General features: G+C 33.3%; 1 protein-coding gene across 4 annotated transcripts in view; it reads left to right on the forward strand.

The window, feature by feature from the left end:
• DCAF17 (DDB1 and CUL4 associated factor 17) overlaps positions 1-14,099 on the forward strand; it is a 29,698-nt gene that overhangs the window by 2,936 nt on the left and 12,663 nt on the right. For all 4 annotated transcript variants that reach the window (XM_070358374.1, XM_005887579.3, XM_070358367.1 and 1 more), the window contains exons 3-9: positions 1,090-1,180; positions 3,737-3,873; positions 4,616-4,694; positions 5,934-6,023; positions 7,445-7,549; positions 7,853-7,958; positions 13,448-13,590. In XM_070358374.1, the coding sequence (XP_070214475.1) occupies positions 1,121-1,180; positions 3,737-3,873; positions 4,616-4,694; positions 5,934-6,023; positions 7,445-7,549; positions 7,853-7,958; positions 13,448-13,590 (720 nt within the window). In that variant the 5' untranslated portion in view covers positions 1,090-1,120. The remainder of the gene's footprint in view (positions 1-1,089; positions 1,181-3,736; positions 3,874-4,615; positions 4,695-5,933; positions 6,024-7,444; positions 7,550-7,852; positions 7,959-13,447; positions 13,591-14,099) is intronic.

Genomic DNA, 14,099 nt, shown 5'->3' on the forward strand with positions numbered 1-14,099 from the left:
GGTACTGGTCAGTTCAACTATATTCTTACCTACTCTATTTGTTGGATCTGTCAGGTACTGATGGATTGTTTTGAAGTCTCTAAGTATAATGGTGGATTTGTCTGTTTCTCCTTGTATTCCACCATTTTTGTCTCAGTATTTTGACATTGTGTTGTTAGATGCATTCACATTATATAATTCTACTCTTTATCCCTGATAATTTTCAGTGTGGAAGTCTACTTTGTCTGATATTAATATGGTTACTCCAGCTTGCTTGCTTTTTTTTTTTAAGGTAGTATTTGCATGGTATATCTTTCTCCATCCCTTTGCTTTTATATCTGTGTCTTTATATTTAAAGTGGGTTACTTGTATATAACATATTCAAGTCTTGTTTTTTATTCACTCTATCAGTTTGTCTTCTGACAGGTGTATTTTAGACCATTCACATTTAAAGTGATCATTGATATAATTGGTTTGATACCTCCCACATTTGTTTTGTTCTCTTTCTTCTTCTTTTGGTATTCTCATTATGTGTACATTACACGTTTTCTAATTATCCCATAGTCCTTAGATGTTCTGTTCTTTTTTTTTTTAATTCTTTTTTCTTTCTGGTTTGGGAAGTTTCCTTTTTTATCTTTTTCATCTACTGGTTTTCTACTACTAGTTGAAAGAAAGGAACTCTTTAATTTTCATTTCACAATGTTGGAATAACAGATTATGAAGGTGAAATTCAACAGAGATATTGGTAGTAAATGTTAAAAGGAAAAGAAACAATTCAATATGCTCTAATTTTGGAAAATGATCTGCAGGTGGGTATAAGTGTATAAAGAAAAAGTAGAGTGAAATGAGCCAAAATATTAATAACTGAACCAAAATATTAATATTGGATAGTTTTGTGCTATTATAATTTATTACATATTTGATATTTTTTCTATGAATGTGTATTATGAATTTTGTGATTAAAAAGTAATGTTGACATTTAGTTAAGAAGAGGAAAGCAAAGCAGCAGGTTGTATTTTTGGTGTTCCAAATCTCTGAATTAAAAAAATCGCTGAAATCCAAGCAAACACTGTCTTATTTATGAAGAAGAATAATCTTTTTTCCCCCCAGTGTTGCATCAGAGCCACGAAAACTTTATGAAATGCCAAGATGTTCCAAATCAGAAAAAATAGAAGATGCTTTATTATGGGAATGCCCAGTGGTAAGATTTGCTTTCATAGCATGTTTCTAAAGCATTTGTAGTCTAGAAGAACTGCTTATTGTTAATATATTGTATAAAGAAATAAAACGTTTAAGTATCATAGTGATTCTTAAACCTTGAAAGGAAGCAAAAAGAGAGCATATTTTTTATTTTTATTTTTCCTCATGAAGTAACTTCTGTCTTAAAAAATTATATGTTAATACTGTGAATATACTTTTAATACCATTTTTTAATCTTGAAAACTAGAAAAGGTTAAAGGTTTCATAAGCAATATAAGCTAGTTTGCAGTTATTCTCAATGTTTAAGAGATTATTCTACTTAATATATTGAGACAATAAGTATTTAGGGCAGGAGTTATGTTTCATGACTCTGAAAGTGGATTCTTATGGGTTTCCTCTATTAATCTTCTTAGGAAATAATAAGATAAAAATGAAAAATAAAATAACAGATAAGCTCATTCCATCAGATCCATATTGCCCCTGTGTGTATTTTTCAGAACACTTTTTTCATAAGATATTAACATCTTATCCTTGTTAGAGGAGTTGGGAAACAAATTTATTTGTAGAATTACTTCACAGAGCCTTTAATACTATTAATACTTATAATAATACTAATGTGGATGGTTATTGTCAAACCATTTTCCCAACTCTTTTGATCATAGAACTTCCTATTTTGAGTTATATTTCTAAATATTAATTTTCCATGGGATCAGTGTTGTAAGAAACATTTAAGGAGTACTGCAGCAAGTTAATCCAGTCTTTTAATCTGGCTGTTTCGTTTTTTAGGAAAAATAGGATATATCACCAAAAATAATGTTTAAAGTTAATAGCCTATGCTTTGCATTTATTATTATAATTCTTTAAAAGGAAAAAAAAAGACTTGTTTGTACATAAAATTGTAATTTTCCCTGGACAGTTACTCTCTTTTCATTGAAGTTTCCTTTTTAAAAATAAGAAGCTTTAAATCTACATTTTCTTCCCCAACTCCTTATTGAAAGTTAAAAATAACTATTTTGCCCCCACCATCTAAAGCCTTCTAATCCACTTTAATTGATGAGGGGAAGAGGATGACAGATTCCTTAATTGAGAAAAATTTTGAAAGATGTCAATGCAAAGCAACAAAAATTTAGAGCAATCTTTATAAAAATAAAGTTTCTAGTAACCTAATTCCTAATCTCACTTCTCTTTGAACATTTTGCTCATCTTATTTGAAGTGAACCAAGATTTTCCATTGAGAAAAACAACAAAGCATATAGTATTGTTGTTAATATACTCATTGTGAAACTAAATTTAAACTTCTCTTCTCTTCTTTAAACTTCTCTTCTGAGACAGGGTGTGAAATACAACTTTTAGTTTAGGAAAATAGCTCAAACCTATTACGTTTGCTACCTAATTTTTTTTAATAGGCAAGATATAGGTGATACATTTTTTAAAACTTTAAAAATTCCTTGAGGTAATACTTATGTAAGACATCAAAGAATAAAAAAAATTACATCATTGCCTGTGATTTTAGTATAGGACTTAAGTAGCTAATAAGTTAAAACACACACACACAACCAAGAAACAAACACACACAAAAACCTAGTTTCTTTCCCTAACATTTGAAACAGGAGACAAATCTTAAGGCACATAAGTAAAATAAATGTGCCTGCATTCTTTTCTATTCCCTTTTCAGCCGAAGCAATATTAGATTAATTTTAACTTCTCTATTCTTAACTTTCATCTTTGAACTTCCTTTTTATTCTACAAATCAAAGTAGAACCCTTAGCTTCTCTTTCTCTTCCTGCCCTAGACTTCCACCCTAAGGTAGCTCCTCAGTGGCAGATGTGCCCTTTTGGAGGGTAGTTCATTGGAGTCAAGGATTATCTTTAAAAGTAGGTCCATCTCTGTTCTTTGGCTGCTTTGATTCTGGATGTTAGCTTTCCATTTGGAGTTAGAGTAGAGCCACAGTGACTAGTGGGATAAATTGCTTTTTTCCCATTTTAACTTCTATCAATAGGAAAACAAGTCTTGGAATAAAGAAACATCTGTTCTAGGAAATGACTCTTAATTGCTTATGCTATCTAATGTTATACTTGGTTTTAAGAACTGTTATTGTTATCATAGCAGCATCATTAGTATTACTTGTATTACTGTTGTTATTATGATGATGATTGGCTAACATTTGTTGAATACTTAATGATTAATAATTAATAAGTAATAATTATTTCTGGAGAAGGAAATGGTGACCCATCCAGTATTCTTGCCAGGAAAATCCCATGGAAAGAGGAGCCTGGCAGGCTACGGTCCATGGGGTCACAAAAGAGGCACAATTTTGGCGACTAAATGAAAAAATAATTATTTCAGGTACTGCTTAAGCACTCTGTGTGAATAAGCTGACTTAATAAATTAATAATGAAAATCATTTCTCACAATTTTAATCTTTCCTCATCTTATTTATTTTCTCACTAATATTTCTTTTTAAAATTTACTTGTTTGACTGTTTAGCTGTTTTCTTTGGATATGGATTACTGTAGATTGTTCATGATCAAGCAGTTTCAGTTTTATCTCTTTTAAGGGAGAAATGCTTCCCAGTCCATCAGATTATAAATCCTCACTCATAGCACTGACTGCTCATAATTGGCTGCTTCGTATATCAGCAACTACAGGAAAAGTCCTTGAGAAAATATATCTTGCTTCATATTGCAAATTCAGGTATTAACTGTGACTCTGTTGTTTTAAATTTGATTATGAAAAATTGAGACTTATGGCCTAGGATATTTCAAGATTTTTTTTTTTAAGTTTTCCATTGTATATGTGGATCTCAGTTTATAAATCTATTTATCTCTCCTCATGACTGCTTTTGAAGATCTAAGGATGGAGACCCTTTGTCATTTATCTTTGTATTCCTCATAAGTAACTAACCTCTAGTAGTTGTCAGATACCCTTTTTAAAAAAATTTACTTTTTACAAATAGTATTTTTTATGTGGGATGTATTTTTTTGGTAGATTTTTCTGAAAGCTAGTCTGTTGCAGTTAAGTTACCTGCCTAGTATAATCTAAGAACTGTTACTTATAAACTCAGAGTTTTATAAATTAGATGTAAATTTTTGGAATGAATATAAGCATGCAAAATGTGAATGTAATATTTTTAATGTTTTTTGTAACTTCTTTTTTACATCAGGAATGGTTTTTCGTTTTCTAAGTTTTGAATATTGACAGATCAAATACAATTTTCATTCATTGAGACTCCAGAAGGATTAAAATTATATGTATATATAAACAAATAAATGCATATGAGGATCTTCAGGAATTCTTTTAATTGTTTATTTTTTAAAATAAGTTACTTTTATAATTTAAGTAACTGAAAAACTGTTCACTTATATCTATTATATTTTGATTTGAAGTATAAGGAAACTGACCTAAACGAGTAAACTTCTTTTTATTCTTTTAAAAGGTATTTGAGCTGGGACACTCCTCAAGAAGTCATTGCTGTCAAGTCAGCTCAGAACAAAGGTTCAACATTGGCCCGACAGGTAGACATCCTTAAAAATTCAGTAAAATAAAGAATTTGTTTCCAGAGGAACTTGTCTGAAAATTAGTTATGAGAGAACTAATGATCTTTGGTTTCTGGAGCATGCTATCAAAATTGTTTACCACGAACTTAAAATATTCTCTTCAAGCCACTCTGGGGAAGTACAACAGATTACTTTCCATTCCATAGCAGAAAAATAGTTACTAAACCTTATTCTTCAAAGTAAAGAAGCTACCTTCTTCAAGCAGAGAAATCACTCAAGTTATAACTGTTGATATTTTTTCTATTTCATTTAGCCATGTTAGTGTAATGCTAAATGATATGACCATGATAATGCTGTGTCTTTTGATTAGGCTCTTGATGATTAGAATTCCAATTTATAATATAAATTAAATTGTGTTATAATATATTTATAATCCAATGTGTTAATTTATATTATAACATGATCTATTACATAGCACATACATACATTTTGTTATAAAGTATGTTTTTTACAAAATGTGTTGTTAAGAAATGCTTACTGTTATGCTTGTTTTAATAGATTTTTGTGTGTGTGTGTATTTTGTAGTGTCTGAAAGGCTAAAGGTTTAGTGGACATATTTTGAACATGTAGGCTTTCCTGTTTAAGTAACTTTTCAGTTTGATAGAGGGTGGTTTTCAATTCATGAAAATAGAGTGTTTTTATTTTTTAAATTAAAAGTTTTTTATAAAAATTTTTCATAGAAGTATAGTTGTTGTACTGCATTGTGTACATTACAGGTGTACAATGTAATGATGCATGATTTTTCAAGGTTATACTCCATTTATGTGCTCAGACACTCAGTTGTGTCCGATTGTTTGTGATCCCATAGATTGTTTAGCCCTGCAGGGGCCTCTGTCTATGGGATTCTCCTGGCAAGAATACTGGAATGGGTTGCCATTTCCTCCTGCAGGGGATCTTCCCCCGCCAGGGATTGAATCCGCATCTCTTATGTCTCCTGCATAGGCAGGCAGATTCTTTACCCTAGCGCCACCTGGGAAGCCCATACTCCAACTATAGTTATTATAAAATACTGGGTTATTCCCTGTGTTGTACAGTATATCCTTGTAGCTTGTTTTATACATAGTAGTTTGTGCTTCTTAATGCCCTAATTCTTGTATTATCCCTTGCCTGTTCTCTTTACCCACTGGTAACCACTGGGAAAATAGTGGTGTTAATATATTCTTGAGAGCGGTCTGTGATTTTAGTCTTTCCTTTTAGGCAGGCATTCAACAGCCTGTTTTGCTGTATCTTGCAGTGTTCCATGTGCTACCTTTTTCACTCATAGGGATTCTGGAGATCAACAAAAAGGTAAGAACTCATTTCTGATTTAATTATAATATTAATTTTTTTGACATTAAGATGTGATTTTATTGTTTAATTGTTTATTAGGTATTTGGTAAAGTTTTTAATTAAGAAGTTAAAAGCAGCTGCCCAAATCTAAAGGCAGTAAATGGAGAAACTGGAATTTGAACTTATATTTGACTCCAGAGATTAAACCAAATTTTAAAATAGAGTGACTACTTTATTTTAGCATTCATTATTTGAAAATACATTTGAATTACACAAATCCTTCTTTTCAAAGTGGGGAACAAGGATCAGGGAATAGAAAGTCATGGGCTAGTCAAAAACAAAGCAAACCATAATTATCCTTTTAAAAGATGACCAAAAAAACACAACTCATGAATTTAATTGTTCTCTTTGTGCTTGTGGATTAAGTAATTGTGTATACTTATTACAGTCTACAACAGGAATGTAGTCATAAAGTGTTTCTATTTATTCTTACATGTTCAAGATAATCATCTGAGGGATTTGATTTTGATTGTGGTTATTTGAAACTAAAGTACATCTTTCAATTACCATGCATAATAAGACTACCCAGGGGCCAGGTTCAGAATGTACTTGAAGCTCTTTCTTTGCCGGGGTAGTAAACCTTTACTAAGTGATTTATCTTGAGTGGAAACAGAAACAGATTTTCACTTAATTTCTACTTGTTCTTTCCTTGCTATGAATATTTGTCTATGTTGGTTGGCTTTTGTTAAATATTAAAAGAGGCACAGAATCAAGTTCTTTATCAGAGCTCTGTGGAGCATCACAACAGGATCCAGTACACAGAACAGAGACAGGGAACAAGGAGCCAAAGCCTTACTCAAGATCAGCTAGGTTAAATGTCTCTGTGTGTATCTGGTCTTTAACATGTTTGGTTTTTACTAAAAAATCAAATAGTATTAGATGTTTAAAGAACAAGGTAATGATAAAATTCTCGAGTTGGCTGTTTTTTATTAGAATTACTTTCTTAGATCAAATCTTTTCACCACTAGCTGAAAAAGGTCCCTTTATAAACGATATTTTATAAAGAAAAGGTCCCGGTATTTATTCAGCCATGCAAATATTGCATGGTAGAATTAAATGGGCTCAGTTTACACCTATGTCCATTAGGAAAGGGATTTGTTATTAAAAGATTTTACAAAACGGAAGTAAATGAAAGCTGCTGCATCATTTTGAAGGATATATATTAAATTCCCATTAGTACTTCAGTTTGAGACCCTGGAGGTTACCACTCACCCTAATAATACATTAGCTGCAAGTTCCTAAATTATAATGAAGTTGGAATGTTAGGCAGCAGTATTGTAATAGTAAACTGAATATTAAACAGATACACATACCACGGTGAAAACTCAGAGGATTGGCCTTCTGGTCTTTTCTCAGGTGATGTCTACCTTTCCCCTCAGATTTTCGGGAACGTCACGGATGCCACCTTGTCTCATGGAATACTGATTGTGATGTACAGCTCGGGACTGGTCAGACTTTATAGCTTCCAAGCCATCACCAAGCAGGTAGAGAAAATTCAAATTTGCCATATTCAGATTAACTTGAGATTTGGATGGAGGTATGATTTTTTTTTAATGAGATATTTTTAACATAAGGCTCTAGTATAGATTTCAGCTCTACAAAACTGTACAAATGCAGAAAGACGAAGTAACCTTTAAAAGAGGGGTGGGAAGATAAATAGAAAAGCCCTTAAATAAATAAAGACATTTCCTCTGTCATATACATGTAAATTTGATTTTTTTTTTCTCTCTCCAGACAGCAAATAAGTAGGTGCTAAAGCCACCGTTTTTGTTTTGTTTTGTTTTTAGTTCATGCAACAGAAACTTGACTTAGGGTGTGCATGCAGATGGGGTGGGACTACTGGAACTGTAGGAGAGGCTCCCTTTGGCATTCCTTGTAATATTAAAATCACAGGTATGGCTACAATATAGTACTTTTTTCACCTTAAAAATTAAGTGGTCGTATTGATAGTGATTAATTGTAATCATCCAAATGTTTTTTTCCTAAATTCAGTTCATTTTGCTCCTATGCAGAGTATTCCTTGCTTTTGTCTAAGTGTTCACAGAAATCTGTTATTCACTGAAATAAAGGCCTGGGGATGCTGGGCCTTGCTTGGCCAGAGATCTGTAACCTTTGGCAAGTGACTTTACCTTTCTGGTCTTGATTTCCTTATCTACAGAATAATAAGTTGCAGCAAATGATAATACCTTAGCTCCTTTAGAACTTGAAGTTTTACAATTCAGTGACATTTATCCAACTTAAAGATCATTAAGGCACAGTAAAGAAAATTATATACAATTTTATAAATATAAAAATGTGTTCTGTATTTAATTAGCTTATCAAATTCAGCAGTTTGTTGAAAAGAATACTGCTATAAAATTGAGCAATGTATGTCAGATAAACCATAACTGACCAGAGTTCATCTCATCAATACAAGGATTACTTAATGCAGATAGATATAAAAATCATGAGTAAATTTAAAAAGAAAATATATTTTGTTATCCTAATATTTATCTTTATTCTTAGTTCATTAAAAATTATTTTTTATCATATTGCGGACATTTACTTCTAACCAATAAACATATTTAGGTAAAACTCCAAAGGTTTTTCTAATATGGGTCGAAATACAACTTTCTTCTATTGTTATACAATATTACATCATCAACAGATCAAGAAACAAATGAAAGACTTAATTGTGAGAAAGGAAATGTTCTTTTTATTAGTAAATAACAAAGTATGAGGACTGAGAGAGTTCAGTATAGCCAATTATCCAAGAAGCTCAAAATAAAATTTTAAAAATTACTCAAATTTTGAGGCGTCTTGGGCGAGCTGAATTAGGCAGTTTTGTAAAAACTCAGCCTTCGCAATGCCTCCTGTGTGTGTGCTCAGTCACTCAGTGATGTTTGACTCTCGTGTGACCCCATGGACTGCAGCCCACCAGGCTCCTTTGTCCATGGGATTTCCCAGGCAAGAATACTAGAGTGGATTGCCGTTTCCTACTATATTTGATACAAATACAGAAGGCAGGAATCTGAAAACTACAGACTCCAGTGATAACTAATATGTATTATTTTGAAGAGAGTTTCCCTAAATGGTAGCATTGTTCTCTTTGGAATGCAGATAATAAGTAAGTAAAACAAAGAACAGGGTGATAAAGAAAGCTCATGGAGCCTCTGATTGTGCTGTGATTTTGGTCCCTGTTTACAGAGAGAAGACTGGACTTGGGATCACAGTCTTGGTCTGCTCCTATGAGAATGAAATTCCACTACTAATTGGTGGTATGGTAGTGAGCAATTACTGAACCTCTATGGGCCTCACTTTTATCAGCTTTAAAATAATAACATTTGAAAATATGATCTGTGAAATCATGTGCCATTGTAAAACAATACAGTAATTGTTAGACATTTAGCTTAGAGGAGTAACATATTATATTGGAAACTTTGTGTATTTTTTCAGACTCTGTTGACTGAAATCCAGTTTATTTCTCTAGATTTGTTTTTCAGGATCAGTAAAACCTATACAAAATACTTATTTTAACTTTAAGTAACTTTTTTAAGGCAAAGCAGTTCATTTTCATTATAGAAGAATTAGGAATTAATGAAAAAAATAGAGAAAGTTTAAAACACTCACAGGCATCCTGCATGGCATTAGTTGCTATCACCTCTGTGTTTTTTGGATAATCTTAAAATGTATATATGCCTAAAACCCAAAAAGAATCATACTGTGAACACTGTTTCATAACTTGCTTTTTCAAAAATCAACTCTTCTGAAGTGTAATTTACATGCACTTAAATGCAGCCATTTAAACTGTACAATTTGAGTTTTGCCAAATATTTATATCCATGAAACCACTCCTACAATCAAGATTTAGAATACTTTAATCACTCCAAAATGTTCCCCAGCGCCCTTTCCAGTCAATTTCCTTCCATCCCCAGCCTTCAGCAACCAGTGAATGTACTTTCTTTCACTCTAGATTTCTAGAGTTTGTATAAGTGGAAGTATATGATATGTAATTTTTGTCTGGCATCTTTCATTCACCATATAATTTTTTAGATTCATTGTATATAGTTATCTGTAGCCTAACCCACTTTTAAATGTTAATATATTACAAATATTAATTTCCATTGGGATTATTTAATAGATGGTCTTATGAAAACAATAAAATTAGGCTCCTGTCTCTTTACATCTAAAGAAACAATAGGTGGATCAAAGATTTTAAAGTTCTGTGAGAAAACTTAGAGAATCCTTTTATCGCAGAGTTGAGACCTTTCTGACCCAAGCACAGAGCCATTAAAGAAGAGATTGCTAAATTTGGCTACATAAAGATAAAGTGCTTCATGTTTTTGTTTAAAAACAAAAGTAAATAAAAGCACACACACAAACCAACCAAAATTCAAACAACAAATAGGGGACATATTGCAACATACACTATAAAGGGGTAATTGCCTCACTGTATATGAGTTCTGCAGGCCAATAAGAAAAAATGACAACGTAGCAACAACAACAAAATGAGCAAAGGATATTGTGCAGAAGAAGAGGAATATAAGTGACTTTTAATTAGGAGAGCACAAAGCCCAATGTCACTGATAAGAGAAGTGCAAGTTAGCACTACCGTGAGATACTTCTATTTAGATTCTCAAATATCAAAAAGTTAGGTAACAGGATTGGTGAAAGTATAGAAGAGACACGGTTGTTTATTGTTGGAGTCCCATGTGGAGGACAATTTGTTAATATATTTCAAAAATTTAAATACATGTATTCCTTGAGCAATTCCTTTTTTAAAATTTATCCCAGATATATTCACATGTGTACAAAATGACAAACATATAACTATAACATTTTTCTAACAACAAAAGATTGGAAACACTGTATATATTGATAGGTGACATTGGTATTCTTTCATTGTTTGGCTGTGTCATAAACTTAATTATTAAAAAGAAATAGGAATTATTTTTGCTCCTTTATAGAGAAGTTTCCAATATATATTAGTAAGTGAAAAAAGGAGTGCAAAACTATGTGTGTAAAAAGCCTCATCTGTGTTGTATTCATATGCATATGTTAAAAATATAGATGTGAGCACATGCTTTGAGGATTGCTTGAAGTATCTGGAAGGACACACAGAAAAAATGATAAATGATAGTTACTTCTGAGGGAATCACATGGAAGGAAAACTTAGTTTTCATTATATTTTTTTCTGATACTTTTTGAATGCAGTGCTCATATTATCTTTGCCAAAGAGTAGTCGTCTGTATATGTGTGCACATGCTAATTAAGCCCCTCAAGGTTTTAAGAACTTAATTTATGTACCATTATATGTGTAACTTTCCCCTGTGGCTCACCTGGTAAAGAATCTGCCTGCAGTGCTGGAGACCTGGGTTCGATCCCTGGATTGGGAAGATCCCCTGGAGAAGGGAAAAGCTACCCACTCCAGTATTCTGGCCTAGAGAATTCTATAGAATGAATAGTCCATGGGATCACAAAGAGTCAGACACGACTGAGCGACTTTCACTTTCATATGCATAAACTGTAAATTTATTTAACCAGTTTACTATGGACATTCACTTTCATGCATTGGAGAAGGAAGTGGCAACCCACTCCAGTGTTCTTACCTGGAGAATCCCAGGGACGGGGGACCTGGTGGGCTGCCGCTGGGACCCCTGGTTGGGTCGCACAGAGTCGGACATGACTGAAGTGACTTAGCAGCAGCATGGACATTTAGGTTTTTAAAATTTTCTGTGCTTATAAAAAAGTACAAGAATATTCCTGTAATTACTAATAATACTGAGATTTCCTCATCACAGGGTGTGAAATCAGCCATTCTTTGCAAACTCCTAGCCCTTTCAATTGAGAATAGAATTAGAGATCAAAATTTGGGATCTTGGGGCTAACGGTGACACACCAGAGTTGTAGTAAGCCAAGTCTTAATGCTACTTTGGGGCCATTTTTAGCAACTTCTGGGAAAAGTATTTCTTCCTAAATACATCTTTTTGCATTAATTTTTTTCCATTATGAGTTCCTATTTTATATTCTCTACAACTTCCTTATTTAAATTTTTAACCCCCAATTCAAACTAATTATACTTTTTTCTCTTCATAATTCTTTTCCTCATCCACCACCATTTGGTAGCCACCATGTTATCACATATGATGTTTATATGTCTTTCATAATTTACTGGCTGATGTACTTTGCCCATTCATCTTATTGGGGTGTCAATAGTTTTCTTATTGCTTAAAAAAATCCTTTTTATATATTAAGAATATCACCCTTTTCTTGAAAGGTTTCTTCAAGAGTATTTTAAATGTACCTGATTTGTTTGTATCTGTCTGTTCTTTCTCCTGAAGACTGCAGTTTGTGAACTCAAATTTCATTATTTGTTTTTCTCCTTTATGTAGCTTTAAGTAGTAAGTGGCCCTTATGCAGAGGACTAACCAGGCACACACTTCTATATGTAACATGTGACTCTGTAGTGAATGCTCTTCCTAAGACAAGTCCCTTTACAGATGGTGGTGGCCTCATAAACCAAAGATTAGACTCTGAAGTTAGAAACAAAGGACTCAGAATAGCCACCTTCCCAAACAGGCTAAGCGGTATCCTCATAAGGGCTCTCCCCAAAGAATTCTGGTCTTCAGAAGCAGCAGCACCTTCTGTTTATGCTTGTCTCCAAAAGTAAGTCTGTTACACTCCGTATAAAATTAAGTATCATCAAAGAAGAGGACTAGGAAGCACTAACAGATAGTCCTTTTGTGGTGTCAACCTCCAAAAGACAGTTGCTGACAAGATATATAAGGTACTTTAACCTTAAAATTAACTCGTCTAATACTAGTAGTAGTGGCTCTCCTTTGATGAAACTTCCACTGCACAAGACCCATCCTAAGTGGTTACTTTCATTATGACTCATATCACTTCTACTGCATAAACTTAAGCAATACTTCTCTTGTAAAGTTTGCTAAATATAACCTGTTAGTCTAGAATATGAAAGATCTCTTCCTCACATTTGAAGAAATTACTAGACCTAATACCTGGTTGGATTTTTATGAGAGTTGTAAATAGTATCTAACCAAGGTACTCATTAAATGGCAACTGCTTTTATTACGTGTACCTTGTCATTTTTTTGCCATCATAGGCACCTTCAGCCCACTTTATTGCCCTCCAGCTGCATGTCACACATATCCTGAAAATGGGTGTCTAGAAAGTTGACTGATAACGTAACAGCTGTTTGCCACTTGCCTTTTCTTATCAGTAAGCCTCTTTCCAGATTGTATTTTATTTCCTTGAACATAGTCATTTTTCATTGGTAGAAATTAATAGATGATACATGCAAAGAAAGGTTGAATTCAGTTAATGAATGTTCCAAAGCTACCAGAACAAAGAAGCTAACAAATTCCTCTCGCCCATCTCTGCAGATACACCGCCACTGCTCTTTGAGGTGTCCTCGCTGGAGAATGCTTTTCAGATTGGAGGCCATCCTTGGCACTACATCATTACACCTAATAAGAAGAAACAGAAAGGAGTTTTCCATATTTGTGCCTTAAAGGACAATTCCTTGGTAAATCATGGTGGTCAGGCTTTAGTAGTAAATTAATATCAGAAATTCTTTATTCTTGTGGCTCAGAGGGTAAACCATCAGCCTGCAATGTGGAAGACCCCGGTTCAATCCCTGGGCCAGGAAGATCCCCTGGAGAAGGAAATGGCACCCCACTCCAGTACTCTTACCTGGAAAATCCCATGGATGGAGAAGCCTGTAGGCTACAGTCTATGGGGTCGCAAAGAGTCAGACATGACTGAGTGACTTCACTTTTCACTTTCTCTAATTGGTCCACATTCCCAGGAATTACTTTTCAATTTGTATCAGTAATTTGTAGACAGTGTAAAGTACGGGAGAACACAAAGAATATAGCAAACACTTGTGTGTACTACCCAGAATTTAAAACATTATTAACATTCGAAAATTTTCAGGGCACCAAAGATGTATTAGTTTTTCTTCTTACCATCTCCTTGACCTCATGTAAAGCATCTCAGAAGCTCCATAGTGGGAATCATTGGTGGATTGTGTTC

The sequence above is a fragment of the Bos mutus genome, chromosome 2 (assembly GCF_027580195.1).
Source record: "Bos mutus isolate GX-2022 chromosome 2, NWIPB_WYAK_1.1, whole genome shotgun sequence".
Lineage (NCBI taxonomy): Eukaryota > Metazoa > Chordata > Mammalia > Artiodactyla > Bovidae > Bos > Bos mutus.